Genomic DNA, 16,239 nt, shown 5'->3' on the forward strand with positions numbered 1-16,239 from the left:
GCACTATCTGGTTAAATGACTTTCTCAGGGTCATACAATAAGCAAATGAGAGCTGAGGAAATCAAACCCTGCACCAGAGAAACTAGACCTCAGCCTTAACCCTCTACCCCAACTGCCAGACTACACAAGCTACAGCCAACTTCCAGAAGGCTACTTGATATAAAGCTCTCTCAGAAAGAGAAATACCTTAACAAAAAGCGCTAAAAAAACTCTCAGGGAAGAGAGGGAAGTAGACAGAATTAAGAAAAAAGAAAGAAAGAAAAAATAACCATTTCTTGTCTTCTTTATTTTTTTAAAGAAATGGGTAAACACCTGAAGGGGTGAGAAGGAGATGAGGAACAATAAAACCTACCAAAGGAGAATTACTGCAAAAAGTAACCAACAAGTAAAAAAGGAACTTACAACCTTAAATGGGTGAAAAACTGCTACATTTTAGCAAAGAATCTCCAAAAAATGCTAAAGCAGTGTGAGGCGTCTGTTGTGCATTATGGGATATGTGAGGAGGAGTGGCAATCTGGGAACATACAGAATGCTGAATGGTCCTAATACCTGCGTTCTTAGTACTAGGGGCTACTGAGGAGGGATACACCCCTATCACACTGTCAGTTACTTCGAAGCTACACTGGAGTATTACAGTGCAGGAACAGAGCACACATCTATACAGAATACATGTAGAGCTATGACAAAGATGAATAAATTTTGTTAGGGTGGAACACTGCTCGCACTAGTAGTCCAATGCTGCTCCCACTAGTATTCCAGTGCTGCTCCCACTAGTAGTCCAACGCTGCTCCCACTAGTATTCCAGTGCTGCTCCCACTAGTATTCCAGCGCTGCTCCCACTAGTAGTCCAACGCTGCTCCCACTAGTATTCCAGCACTGCTCACACTAGTATTCCAGTGCTGCTCCCACTAGTAGTCCAACGCTGCTCCCACTAGTATTCCAGTGCTGCTCCCACTAGTAGTCCAACGCTGCTCCCACTAGTATTCCAGTGCTGCTCCCACTAGTATTCCAGCGCTGCTCCCACTAGTAGTCCAACGCTGCTCCCACTAGTATTCCAGTGCTGCTCCCACTAGTATTCCAGCATTGCTCACACTAGTATTCCAGTGCTGCTCCCACTAGTATTCCAGCACTGCTCACACTAGTATTCCAACGCTGCTCCCACTAGTATTCCAGTATTGCTCCCAGTGGTAGTCCAATGCTGCTCCCACTAGTAATTCCAGCACTGCTCACACTAGTATTCCAACACTGCTCCCACTAGTATTCCAGTATTGCTCCCACTGGTAGTCCAACGCTGCTCCCACTAGTATTCCAGCATTGCTCCCACTAGTAGTCCAGCGCTGTTCCCACTAGTATTCCAATGCTGCTCACACTAGTATTCCAACACTGCTCCCACTAGTATTCCAGCACTGCTCACACTAGTATTCCAGCACTGCTCACACTAGTATTCCAGCACTGCTCACACTACTATTCCAGCACTGCTCACACTACTATTCCAGCACTGCTCACACTAGTATTCCAGCACTGCTCACACTACTATTCCAGCACTGCTCACACTAGTATTCCAATGCTGCTCCCACTAGTATTCCAGTATTGCTCCCAGTGGTAGTCCAATGCTGCTCCCACTAGTAATTCCAGCACTGCTCACACTAGTATTCCAACACTGCTCCCACTAGTATTCCAGTATTGCTCCCACTGGTAGTCCAACGCTGCTCCCACTAGTATTCCAGCATTGCTCCCACTAGTAGTCCAGCGCTGTTCCCACTAGTATTCCAGCACTGCTCACACTAGTATTCCAGCACTGCTCACACTAGTATTCCAGCACTGCTCACACTAGTATTCCAGCACTGCTCACACTACTATTCCAGCACTGCTCACACTAGTATTCCAGCACTGCTCACACTACTATTCCAGCACTGCTCACACTAGTATTCCAATACTGCTCACACTAGTATTCCAGCACTGCTCACATTAGTATTCCAACGCTGCTCACACTAGTATTCCAGTGCTGCTCCCACTAGTATTCCAGCGCTGCTCACACTAGTATTCCAGCGCTGCTCACACTAGTATTCCAGCGCTGCTCACACTAGTATTCCAGTGCTGCTCCCACTAGTATTACAGCACTGCTCACACTAGCATTCCAGTGCTGCTCACACTAGTATTCCACCACATACTTGCATTATCTGACAACCTCTGATGTTGTATAACCAGGAAATGCACATCTAGTTACTTTCTGTGCACTGAAAATGCTGCTCGCTTACACAGATGCTCAAGAATTTCAGTCAGTGCTCATATGAGAAACACACACACACACACACACACACACACACACACACACACACACACACACACACACAGACACACAGACACACAGACACACAGACACACACAGACAGACAGACACACACACACAGACAGACACACACACACAGACAGACACACACACACACACACACACACACACACACACACACACACACACACACACACACACACACACACACTCTGAGAAAGGCCTCTGCTTAGACACTGTTAGGATCATGGAAGTGAAAGAATAATACAGGTTCTTATTTGGTAGTTGAACCCAAGACCTCCAGCATATGGTTCTGGTGTCAATATTCAAAAAACTCTCTCAGTGCTCAGCTCCAGCTCCATCTCAATGTGTCATAAATGCATAATAAAGTGTCATTTCAGATAAGAGCAAACATCACTTTGAACTGAGCAAAACATTATCTTATCTGAGGAACTAAAAATTAGCTTGCAAAATGCTGAAAATTAACAAGCAAATGGAAATTTGACGAGTATCTCCAAGTAAGAAAATAATGAATGGTTTATTTGGCACACAGCAAAATGATAAATATATTAACATATGCATGGCATCAACATGATTCACATTTCCATTTCACTGTTTTACTGAAAAACTGCCAGTCCATGATGATAAATCCAGTTTCCACTCCTCTTTGTTAATGTTATTCATCACCTTATTTGAACCCCCATATCACCACTTACCTTTGATCAACAGGGTATCCTTTGGTCGAAATGGGCTGTGATTGTGCCTGTAGCTTCAGGATCTGTGGGTCCTGTCTAGAATTCAAGGGGGCATTAGGAGGGAAATGCTGCAGTGGAGACATTGAACTGGGTGAGTTTGGAGACTTGAGTCCAACTTGTCTTTTTGGGTCATAGGCACTAGGAAAAAGAACACAAGTGAAGATAACGTACCACATACAAATATAAATAATAAATATACAGTACCTCTTTGGTGTAAAACTCAAAAATACAGACAATGGACCTGTGAACTGTTGGGGGGGGGGGATAAGTAAGTAGCTACTATTTTCTGAAAAGGCATAAAGTTCTGTTAATGAAAGGAGGTTAGCAAGGTGTTTCTCTTAGAAAGTATCTGCACTGGTGCTGATTTAATTTGTTCATTGAGAGAGTGAATTAGAACCAGTAACATTATGTAAATTTCCCTAGTAATTTGTAACCATTTAAAATGTTTACGCTTTCACTTGGTAGACCGAGCAGTGATCACTGATCAGTAATTTCCAGCTTACTTCTTAGTTGTCAGATGTATGAGAACAGGTAGATGGGGTATATGTGTCAAACGTATTTCAAAATTTTCTAATAAGCATTTGCAGCATTTCCATGGTGCTTTGACCATATATGCTTAAGTAGGTTCCAAAGAATTGTCCTTAAATCTCATTTATTCAATGTCCAGAATGGGTGGCTTGAAGTTTCTATAGTGCGCCGTTTAAAGGATGATGCATACCATAGCATTCTAGAATCAGATTGCCATTTATAATCATTATGCTATAACTAGGCCTAAAGTTACATATGTTGAAATTTGGAACTTTTAGATTTTTCCACTCTCAGGGGCATGAGGGTGCCATCGACTGAGCCACTATTACTGATTATGCAACCTCCAGCAAGGGACGGGCATTCAGACACTCAGAAACATGATGACATGTGACACATCTCCCAATGTACACTTCTAACCTCGAGCCAAAGGGTGTGCATTAAGACACTCAGAAACATGATGACATGTGACCACGTCTCCCAATGTACACGTCTAACCTCTAGACAAAGGATAGGCATTCAGACACTCACAAACATGATGACATGTGACCACATCTCCCAATGTACACTTTTAACCTCTAGCCAAAGGGTGGGCATTCAGACACCCAGAAACATTATGACATGCGACCACATCTCCCAATGAACACTTCTAACCTCTAGTCAAAGGGTGGGCATTCAGACACTCAGAAACATGACATGTGACCACATCTCCCAATGTACACTTCTAACCCCTAGCCAAAGCATTCAGACACTCAGAAACATGATGACATGTGACCACATCTCCCAATGTAAACTTCTCTATTGAAAGCTATCATTAACAGACGTTGCCACCCAAGTGTTACATTGCACCTTCTTACCTTCAGTGTCACACTACACACACGTGTATATTTTATATATATGTATAAACACATGAAAACCACAATATCTGAAGATCTTGAATACTGAATCCCCTTCACTACTGTGTACCTAGAGTACCAACATAGGTCCTGCACGAGTGTGAACCTAATAACAAGTGCTAACATTGGTCCTGTAGGGCTATAAAAAGTGCTAACATGGGTCCTGCAGGATTGTGGGCCTAATAAGTAGTACTAACATGGGTTGTGCAAGGGGGTAAGACTAGGAGTTTGTTACTGTGGTCTTCAACATATTTGATCTTTCGATATTATGGTTTTAGGATTATGAATTTCAAGACTGTGAGCTTCAAGATTGTGATAGTGAATATACAATACATACATATATATATATATATATATATATATATATATATATATATACATATATATATATATATATATATATATATATATATATATATATATACATACATACACATGTATATATATATATATATATATATATATATATATATATATATATATATATATATACACACACATATACACAATTTGTGCACGCGCGCACACACACACACACACACACACACACACACACACACACACACACACACACACACACACACACACACACACACACACACACACACACACACACACACACACACACACACACACACACTACAGCCCCCCAATTTTTTTTGTATTTTTTTTTTTCCATTGACAGATATTTTTAAAACATTACATTTATTGGTAACTTTACATACCTGGCATAAAGGCACTGGTCACTGGTTTGATACTGAAACTGTTTCTGGCTACAGGAATTAGCTGTGTGGGAAGATGGACTTTGGGGCTCTTTTTTGATCTTCACAAGAGGACTGTGAAAAGCCACTGAAAATGAAAGAAAGGTAAAATCATGTGAAAACAGTCAGGATTGCGGAATCTACAATTAATAGTCTGGATTACATGACATGTATAGGAATCTGCTTATAAGGCATACTGCTACTTTCGTATTTAAGGTAGCTTCAAATTACCATTGAAATTTTAATAAGTTCTCATAATAAATTTTTATACATACATGGAACCATAAATTTAGTTTCAAGATAGCTTGTTGTGCAGTGTTGTATGCTTTCAAAAACTGCAAATTTAAGCAGATATTTTATGTCAGTGGGGAACAATACCAATGCTAATCCCAAATTTCACTCTGCACACAAAATGTATTTTTCTCATTGGCTCACTGCAGAAAGTACAGTTGTGTACACTTACCATAAATGTAGATGTTCGAGTGTATTCACTGTTGCAGTCATTACATTTGGGTTATCTACTTGCAGGTAGCCCTCAGTTGGCCTGTTTATCAAAGTCTTGGGTCCTGCATCGGTTGCTGTCTCATCTTCCATGACGTCAGGTAGTCAGGGGTATAAAGCATGCAGCCGATGCCATTACATCAGTTTTTCTTGCCCCAGATGTCAGGCACCCCCATATTGGGAAGCAATTATATACAAGGTTACACCTCCAACAAAAAGCAAATACACCAGAAAGCTTAAATGCAGTAAACAAGAAGAGAGGTATAGTCAATAGAAGTCAGGGGCTGGAGGGAATGTAAAGTACAGTTGTGTACACTTACCATAAATGTAGATGTTCGAGTGTATTCACTGTTGCAGCCATTACATTTGGGTAATCCTGTTGGCAGGTTGCCCTCAGTCGGCCTGAATTCCAAAGTCTTAGGTCCTGTGTTGGTTGCTGTCACCTCTTCCCTGACGTCAGGTCGTCAGGGGTATAAAAGATGCAGCCAACGCCATTTTCTTCAGTTTTTCTTGCCCCAGATGTCAGGTGCCCTCTAAAGGGTAGCCAGAATTGATATATATATATATATATATATATATATATATATATATATATATATATATGTATATATAAAACATACATGCACCATTATAAACTTTACCTTCATCTACAAGCAAATACCCCACATAGGTTGTACAGATCAGAGAAAGAAAGATAAGTTCCAGCATAAATAAGGGGGATGGTGGGTAACCTGGACTGCAACAGTGAATACAGTCGAACATCTACATTTATGGTAAGTGTACACAACTGTACTATGTTCTTTGTGTTTCACTGTTACAGTCATTACATTTGGGTAGAGTCCCAAAGCTATGGTTGGGAGGCTGGAGCTAAACAGCATTAGGAGCGGCTATGAGGCCCTGCAGAACTGCAGTGGCAAAGCCTGCCCTGGATTTAAAGCGGCAGATGATAATGCTTTGTATAGGTGTGCACTGAACTCCAAGTAGCAGCCTCTAAGATGTCTTTAGTTGGTACTCCCCTGGGAAAGGCTGCTGAAATGGCTGCAGCTCTGGTTGAATACGGCCTAATGCCCTTAGGCACTGGCTTGCCATGTTGTGAATAGCAGAAACAAATGCAGTGGCCTATCCATTTTGAAATAGTCTGCTTGGAGATAGACTTTTCTTGTGATCCTGCAGCATATGCCACTAGTAATTGCTCTGTCTTCCTGAAATCCTTAGTTTTGTCCAAATAGAATCTAAGCTGTCTGTGTACGTCCAAAGAATACAGAATTCTCTCCCCCTTGTTCTGTGGATTTGGATAAAAAAGTTGGCAAATGAATAGTTTGGTTAAGGGCCACACTGGACACCACCATAGGCATAAATATTGGGTCTGCCCTCAGAGAGACCCTGTCTGGATAAAAAATGATAAATGGTTTTTCCTGTCTGACTTTTAGTAAGACCTTGAGAGTAGAGGCAGAGGGGGAAAGGCATAGACTGATAGGTTTTTCCAGCTGAAGGATAGAGCATCCACTTTCCATGCTTTTTTGTGATGGGTTCTTGTGCAGAATTTGTCCAACTGATAATTTTGGGGAGAGGCAAATAGATCTATGTCTGGGCTCCCCCATTTCTGTGTTAAGATGCTGAAGATTTGTGGATCCAGTTTCCATTCATGCGGGTCCATAAGATTTCTGCTTAGGTCGTCTGCCAGAGTATTTTGCTTTCCTGGCAGGAATTGAGCTTGAAGATGTATTTGGTAAGTCAAGGCTGTGTTCCACAAGGCCATGGCTAGTCTGCAAAGGGGGTAGAAATGTGTAACCCCCTGCTTGTTTATGTACCACATAACTGTGGTGTTGTCCATCTTTATTAGAAGTTGTCCTGGATGAAGTAAGTCCTTGAAGGTTGTCAGAGCATTCTGAACAGCTAGCATTTCTTCCTGGTTGATATGCAGATGCATTTGGTTTGGGCTCCATTTGCCCTGAATGCATCTCCCTGCCAGGTGGGCTCCCCAAACATAGTCTGATGCATCTGTAGTTAGGGTTTGGGTGGCGGGGGGTAGAGTGAATGACAGTCCCTTGTTTTGGTGACATGTCTCTGCCCACCAAAGAAACTCCTGTTGTAGGCAGGGAATGAGAGGAATCATTGTTTCTAGGCTGTGACAATGTTGACTCCATAAACGTTTTAGGTACCATTGAAGTTTCCTCATATGCAGTCTCGCATATGGAATTAGTAGAATGCAGGATGCCATGAACCCCAAAGCCTGCATAATGTATCTTGCAGATAACTGGGTTATTTTTGCCATTTGTTTGAAGTATGTTGTCAGTTGCCTTTTTTTGTGTGGCGTGAGGTAAGCCATCTGGGCAGTTGTATTAAAGCTTGCACCCAGGAATGTAATTATTTGAGAGGGTATCAGTTGTGATTTCTTTTCATTTATGGTGTACCCTAGGCATGCTAGAAGCCTTTTTACAAACACCAGATGTTGAAGACGAGTGTCCTTGTCCTCTGCTTGAATGAGACAATCGTCCAGATAAGGATAGATTTGTATGCTTCTTTGTCTGCAGAATGCAATTACTGGTGCCAGGCACTTTGTAAAGACACTGGGCGCAGTAGATAAGCCAAAGGGCAGTGCAGAGAATTGGTAATGCAAAAAACCTGCTGTGAAGCAGAGGTATCTTCTGCATGATTCCCTTATTGGGATATGCAGGTATGCCTCTTTTAAGTCTAGCGTTACTAACTAAGCATTCTTGCCTAGCATAGGCAGTAGCTGTTGTAAAGTCAGTATTTTGAATTTTGGAATGTCCAGGAAAGTGTTCAGAATCGATAAGTCCAGTATTGGGGGCCATGAATTGTCTTTTCTGGGTACCAAGAAAAGTCTTGAATAAAAACCTTATCCTTTTTCCTTTTCTGGTACCAGTTGAATAGCCCCCATATCCATGAGGGACATGACTTGCTTCTGGGCCTCTGCCCACTGATTTTGTGGCAGATCCGGCCATCCGTTTGGAATTGGCAAAGTATGGAAATGAAATCAGTACCCCCTGGGATAATATGTTTAATACCCACTTGTCCTGGGTAATTAACTGCCAATTTTGAGCATGAAGTGCTAGTTCCCCCCCCAAGGGGGCTGCCAAAAGATAAGTGCTTGGTGATGGTAGAGGAAAGTCATTGAGACTGCTTACTGTAGGGTTGTGCTTTGTAACCTCCAGATTTAGAGGTGGCGGTACCCCATTGCTTTGACCTGTAAGAACCCTGTGATTGATATCTGGAGCCTATTGAGCACCTGGAATTGCCCTGATTGGCTCTGTTAGACACAGGAAAGGACCAATTTTTAGTAGGCCAGTGCCTACTGAACCTGGGTGGCTGCACTTGCAAGAATTATTTTACAGTTTGCATAGATTTAGCTTTGTCTTCCATTTTCTTTAAAACCTCTTCTGCCTTATTACCAGAGTATCATGCTGCAAAGGGGCATCCAACAATTTAGCTTTAACATGATCAGGCAGATTTTGCTCGAGCCAGGCATGCCTTCTAATCACAGATCCAGTAATGGCAGCCCTCAAGAGGCCTCCAAGGAATCAAAACCACATTGCAATGTATGCTTTCCAACCTGTTCTGCTGAATGCAATAAATCCTGTAAAGCTATTTTCCACACAATCAGAAATCAACATCATTTTCTGTTTCAGTAAGCCCATAACATGCTGTTGATATTTAAGCATATGAAACTGGCAGTTTAAAGCCCTGATTGCCAAGCTTGCAGATGTATAAACCTTCTTACCCCATCTAGCCAGTGCCCTGGAATCTCTATCAGAAGGGGTAGTATTTTTGGCTGTAGAAGCCTTTATACCCTTCGGACCCTAAGAGATAGTCTCAGGATCAGCAGCAGGATTTTTGAAAAGAAATTTGTGGGAGTCAGGAACCCTGTAATATCTGTCTGGAGTACTAGGAGCTGGAGGCAGGGAATCAGGAGCCATGCTTGATTCCGAGAACACATCATCAACAATGTCTAATACAAGAGGTATTGCCAAAGGCCTATGCTGAGGAAGAAGGAAATTCCTAAGCCTCTTTTTTGATTCAGAGAAGTCCTGACTCTCCCGGTGAAAATGTTTCCTTAAAGTATGCAAAGTCTCTCCAAAAGAGTAATCCTCAGGAGGAGATGCAGATGTGATGGATTCCCCTGCATCAGAATCCTCATAGGGTGGAACAGAAATTCCTGATCAGAAGAGGAATCAGAAGACATGGAAACCTGATCTAAAGATTCATAATCAGAGTCTTGCCTAGGCCTCTTATGGGGGGGGGGGTTGGGAACCCCTGATCAAGGTAATTAAATCCTCAGCCATTTTGATCATCTGTTTTTTAGGCATAGGGGCCTGAGCACGTGGCTCATGCGTCAATTTTTTTAGACATAGAAGTTGTTTTTGACCTTGTTTTTGTTGCTGGCGTCGGTTTAATATAAAAATGTTGAGGTCTGAAAACACCCTCAGAAGCCGGTGCATGCTCAGCGGCTCTGGACTCATCTAAGGGAGAGACATCCACGGGTTCAATGCTCTGAGAATTTCACGGCATACCGGACTCCGAATGGGTCTCAGTACAGGCCTGCTACTCAAAAGTAGCAGGTATCAGGGGCTGCAAAAGCACCTCACTGAGTATCGGCGATCCGGCAACTGGCTTAGGAGAAGCTTCATCGTCGGTTTTGGACCGACGGTCTTTCTCTGTCTTTTTCTTTGTGTTTTTTGTGACCTCCGGTAGTCGGATTGCTAACCGATGACATTTCACGATAGTTAAATCTTGAACCAAAATATTTAGAAGCAAAAATATACCGACGCTTAATAGTGCATTGGTTAAATTTAGCACAAAACCGACAGCAAGGCACGTTGTGATCAGGGCCTAGGCAAGGAATACAGTACAAATGAAAATCCTTGAGAGGTATTTGCTTCCCACAAGTAATGCAATTATTAACTTTTACTGACATCGGTAAGGAGCAAGAAAAAATTTCCCCAATGGGGTACTTAGCTTTAGTTTGAAGACTTCGGTTCTGAAACTCGAATACGAAAATTTCAGGAGTCGGCTGACAGGCACTTGCGAACTGCTTCTGCTTCGGGCACCGTGTGGCAAGAAAGACTGAATAAAATGGAGTCGGCTGCATGTTTTATACCCCTGACGACCTGACGCCATTGAAGAGGAGACAGCAACCGACGCAGGACCCAAGACTTTGTTATTCAGGCTGACTGAGGGCAACCTGCCAGCAGATTACCCAAATGTAATGACTGCAACAGTGAAACACGAAGAACATTCCTGGCTTTCCCAGTGGAAGTGCTCCCAAAGAGTGTGAAAATTTCACCAAAAGAAAAATCTTCTGGAAGGGAAGCAGAGGGTATGGAGTCCAATGCATCAGAATCCTCATAGGTAGATAAGGGCAAATCCTGGTTATCAGAAGAAACAGAAATTTCAGAATCCTGATCAGAAGAATCAGAAGGAAAATCAGTTTTAGATCTCGTAGAGGGAGAAGGCTGGCTTCCCCTAATTAGAATAATAAGGTCTTCGGCCATTCTTATTTGTTTTTTAGGCATACAGGCTGACCATGCGGTTTGGACATCGGTTTTCCAGGTGTGGATCGAGTTTTAGGCCTTGAAGAAGAAGATGGCACCAGTTTGATATGCAAGTCTGTAGGCCTGAATACACCCTCAGAAGCCAGTGCCTGCACAGCAGCTCCGAACCCATCCAAGGTAGAGACTTCCGCAGGTTCCACAGTTACAGCATCTCGCGCCATACCGAACTCCGAATGGGTGTCACTAGAGGTCTGCGAATCTGAAGTAACGGGTTTCAGGGGCTGCAAAAGTGCCTCACTGAGTAACGGCGAACTGGCGACTAGCTTAAAGGAAGCATCGTTGGCAGCTTTGGACATATGCGGACTGTCTCTGTCTTTATCTTAACATTTTTTCAGAATATCGGTAGTCTGATGGCTTACCAAAGCCATTTCTGGATAATTAAACAGAGTACCGAAGTAGTTTGAAGCAAAAATGAACCTAAGAGGCATAGTTTGAGGACTTAAGGCACAAAACTGACAGCGAAGGACATCGTGGTCTGGGCCTAAGCAAGGAATGCAGTACAAATGAAAATCTTTATGAGGTATTTGCTTTCCACAAGAAATACAATTGTTAACTTTTACTGACATCGGTTTAGAGCAAGAAAAAGGATCCCCAATGGGGTACTTAGCTTTTTTGAAGACTTTGGTTCTGAAACTCGAAAACAAAAATTTCAGGAGTCGGCAGACCGGCACTTGCGAACTGCTTCTGCTTTGGGCACCGCATGGCAAGAAAGACTGATGTAATGGCGTCAGCTGCATGCTTTATACCCCTGACTACCTGACGTCATGGAAGATGAGACAGCAACTGATGCAGGACCCAAGACACTGACAATCAGGCCGACTGAGGGCTACCTGCAAGCAGATAACCCAAATGTAATGACTGCGACAGTGAAACACGAACATCTAATTTAGCAATTATTATTATTTTTTAGTCTGGTATAGCTAGCCAGACATCACAGCATGCACATGATGTGTCTGGCAATGAAACGGTTTCTGCACTGGAGTGCGATGTCCATGGTAACATGACAGCAGTCACTTTCACTTAGAGAGCTCCTTACCAATTATTAGGAAAAAGAGGTGCCAACATACCTCATGACTGCCAGAATATTGTTATATACTGATAATGAGAAAGTCCATGCACCTTAAATATTTGATTTAATCATCATTTTAATAAGAAATTAAGACTTCAAGACAACAGTATCAGCAGCAATCTAGTACGCTATTTGGTTTAATACAGAGGGTCCCAAACTCAAGGGACTTTGAGGGCTGCAAAGGCTCAGCAAACTTTGCCAGCAAGCAAACACACAAACCAAAGCAAAAATAATGGAAATGAAAGTAGAAAAACTTTATAGTGAAGACGTTCAGTTCATATCTACTTGACAAATTGCACTAAACAACAAAACAAGACAAAGTTACAGCCAAGGAACACTATTATTCTTTCACTGTCTGCCATCAAACCTCATAGCAACTTGCACCAAAATGAGTGCCTTATTTTTATTTAACATTGCTGACCTCTGTCAAACACTTAAAATCTTAAGGTAAGCTGTTTTACACTTAACCACACCTAGTCAGAACCACATTCCTGTAATATTATTTATGCCAAAACTCTTAATTAATCTGTTCTCCCCAATAAAAGACTTCAACAGTCCAGTGTAAGACAATAAAAATGGCTCCTGTAGGCATTTATGTACCACTACTGTATTTCCTCTTAATCTTCTATATGATCACGAGAATAGTTCTAAGTGCTTTAACCTGAATAGCTAATGCTAGATTCCCTTCCTTGTATTAGCTCTATTTTATCGATATGAGTCTTCCTTCAGGAATACCACATCAGGTCTCCCATCTTTTAATTTCAGCCTCACCCATAACTCTCAATTGGCCTATATTTTCCGGAAAATACCAATTTAGAACTTAAATAACACAGTGCCATGAAATCCCAAGTGGGTCCTTTAAATTATGATTATTTACAATTTGGCTGGTTGCTCTGCACAAGTCATTAGAGCCGTAACTACATGCATTTGGTGCGCATGTGAGATGTTAAAATTGTCGAGTCTTGAGTATGCAGAATTAAGATTGAGAAACCCCACAAAAACAGCATTGGTTGTTTTTTAATAATGTTAACTACAGCTAGTGCATTAACCAAGTTGCAATTCTCTAAATTGTTTTTTCACCTCTTACACTAAAAACAGCTGTAACCCCACTTTGTACGGGGTGTATATTATGTGATCGAACAGTCAAATGTTCGAACACGCAATAATCGACCCCTAAATGTCAAACTGGCGGAATGTCAAATGGTTCAATGGACATCTCCGTACAGTGTGGAAATGAAAGTTTTCCATTGCCTGCACTGTAGTGCGATCTCGGAGTTGGTATATTTAAGTAGCGGGGGGGGGGGGTGGTGTGGGGGGGCATGGTGGTTTGCCCCTCTGCTTAGAGCGTTTCTATGGTTTGTTTGGGTGTTTTTTTTTTTTTTTTGCCGTTTGACATTATGGCATTTTGACATTTAGAGGTTGATTATTACATGTTCGAACATTTCACTGTTCGATCACGTAATACAGACGCCTTCTACGCACAGCTTTTGCAGAACTTACCTGAAGTAGCACACTCTGGAAGTCCTGATAATGAAGCCTAAAAATTTAACATATGTGAAAAAAAAAAGAAAAAGGATGCTTTGGAAGCTCAGGCAATGCCTGGGGCATGCTGACTGTTTTTCACATAAAAGGTTAGCAAGTCATGGGTAAGGATTTGGACAGGGTGATTCAGTTTGCTAGCTGGATAGTATTATATATCACATTCTGAAAGCCAGTCAGAAAATGGACCTAGAGATGGAATGGATGTGGAAAAGCCATAATGCATTGTTGAACAAGGAAGAAATACCAATATATCTGGGAGTCTGTTTATTCAGGAACTCTAACAGGGACACATAATAAGGTAAGGACTGACCATTCTGATATACATTCATCCAATCATTTCTCAGCCATGTACAGTATTACTCAATACTATTTTCAAGCAACTGTTTTTTTGTTCCTTCACCCCTGCATCATTCTTTGGCACTCTACCCAGTGCCTCATGTCCATTACCAGGTCTACCAGCCACCTTGCCTTCTCCCTGCTAGGGCTGGGACTGGAGCAAAACTTAAGGGTGTACTGGAGTGTTTGGCCGACTACTTCTGCAGGGTGGACATTTTGTTTCTTTATAACCTGTCTTTAACCCACCTTCTCCCCTGTGTTCATTGACCTTGTGTGAGGACTACTGTCTTCACAGGACCATGTCTCCGCCCAGGGAACATCATCGAAGAATGTCCTTTCTCCCCACACTGGGCCTGCCCATCGCCTATCTGCCAGTGCCTCAGAATTTAATTGAACCCAGGCGAACCGGGATGTAGTTAGTGCTTTATCCCTCTATGCCATGGTGCTGGCTAATACAGCTTTTTGTTTTGGTAGTTTAAAGGTCATTTCCTTAATTTTGAGGACCTGAAGACAAATGCCATTTCAACTGAGTGAAAAAAAAATATCATGCATTTTTTCAGTTAGCACAAGAAAGAATAGTTGTGTAAGAACTTACCATAACCTTAGATGTCCTTCTCTTCTATGTTGCAGTATTCATTACAGCAGGGAGGCTGTGGTCTGCAGCACCGGACATCCGGCCAGTATACAAAAGTCTTATGAGCAGGGGTACATGCAACGTTTGATGTCACAGCCATAAACTGACATTGGCTATAAAGGTGACATCTGCACTTACCCCCTTCAGAATGGATGTTTGAAGTCATTTTAATGGACAATTTCAGGCCAAAAAAGCCAAACCCCACTAGCTATGGAGATGCATATTTCGGCCTTATTATGAACTCATCAGCATAACACAAGCAGAGTGTTTGACTAAGCTTAAGAAACACAGGGTTGCTATACCCAGCCGATGTCCATTATCATTAGGATGACTGCAAAATATCCCAACTAACAAATTAAAACAAAGAGTGAGAAGGTCATACTGAAAAAAACAATCAGTAAAAACTAAATGAAAACTCCAGCCAAGCTAGAACTTCCAATGAGTGACCTCCCAAACCTCCTGTAACAGAGGCACATGAGATATATGCAAATGACCCTTATGAACACCAGGTGTTTCAGCTATATGGCGATTCTGCTTGCCCATGACTTTTACGTTTGAAGTCGTTTTAATGGACAATTTCAGGCCAGAAAACGACTCTAATAAAAAAACCTTTTGCTGAAAAAAAAAAGAAAGAAAGATGCTGCAGCTGCTATCTCCTTTCTGGGGGCATTTATCTGACAGCCTTTACATAGGGAGGACACCAGCTCTGCTTTGAAAACATCTGTTTGCTATAGAAGTCCTTCCAGAAGGACATACATCTGATCATTCAGATGTATAACTTGTGATTTTTATTAAGAACATTGAAGAATACTCATCTGATATTCATTCCCTCTGCCACCATGAAGTATCACATTTTATGCCATTAAGTCTCAGCTGTGGAATCAATTCATAGGTTCATACATGAATACTAGGCTAACAGCCCTGAAGGGCCATTCTAATTCTAGCCAATAAACCAAGGTCAGAATCAGACCCTGTACCTTTGTTTCTATAAGGTGAAGACCTTAAAGTACAGTTTTGTACCTACCATAAATGTAGATGTTCGAGTGCTAATACAGCTGCAGTAATCACAGATGGGTTTTCAGCCGTCAGGCGGTCCCTTGGTCGGCCGAATTCCAAAGTCTTGGTCCGGCGTCGGTTGTCGTCGCTTACTCTTCTGACGTCAGTGAGACCAGAGTATATAAGACACAGCCGACGCCATGTTCTTCAGTCTTTCTTGCCCCAGATGTCAGGTGCCCCCAAAAGGAAGGCAATACATAAATAATGCTTATCTACATATACAAGCAATGCAATGTAATCCAAAAACAGTGTAAGCAAGCAAATAAAACATAGCAGGATAACCCAGTCAGGTGGTATGAAG

At 42.0% G+C, this 16,239-nt stretch overlaps 1 protein-coding gene across 2 annotated transcripts in view; it reads right to left on the minus strand.

Annotated features, from left to right (window-relative positions):
* Nucleotides 1-16,239, minus strand: part of ETV4 (ETS variant transcription factor 4) — a 748,952-nt gene that overhangs the window by 367,231 nt on the left and 365,482 nt on the right. For both annotated transcript variants that reach the window (XM_044055177.1, XM_044055178.1), the window contains exons 6-7: nucleotides 5,192-5,315; nucleotides 3,007-3,183 (exon numbers count right to left, since the gene is read on the minus strand). In XM_044055177.1, coding sequence (XP_043911112.1) covers nucleotides 3,007-3,183; nucleotides 5,192-5,315 — 301 coding nt within the window. The remainder of the gene's footprint in view (nucleotides 1-3,006; nucleotides 3,184-5,191; nucleotides 5,316-16,239) is intronic.

The sequence above is a fragment of the Protopterus annectens genome, chromosome 13.part0 (genome assembly GCF_019279795.1).
Source record: "Protopterus annectens isolate FY-2018-M chromosome 13.part0, PAN1.0, whole genome shotgun sequence".
Taxonomy (NCBI): Eukaryota; Metazoa; Chordata; order Ceratodontiformes; family Protopteridae; genus Protopterus; species Protopterus annectens.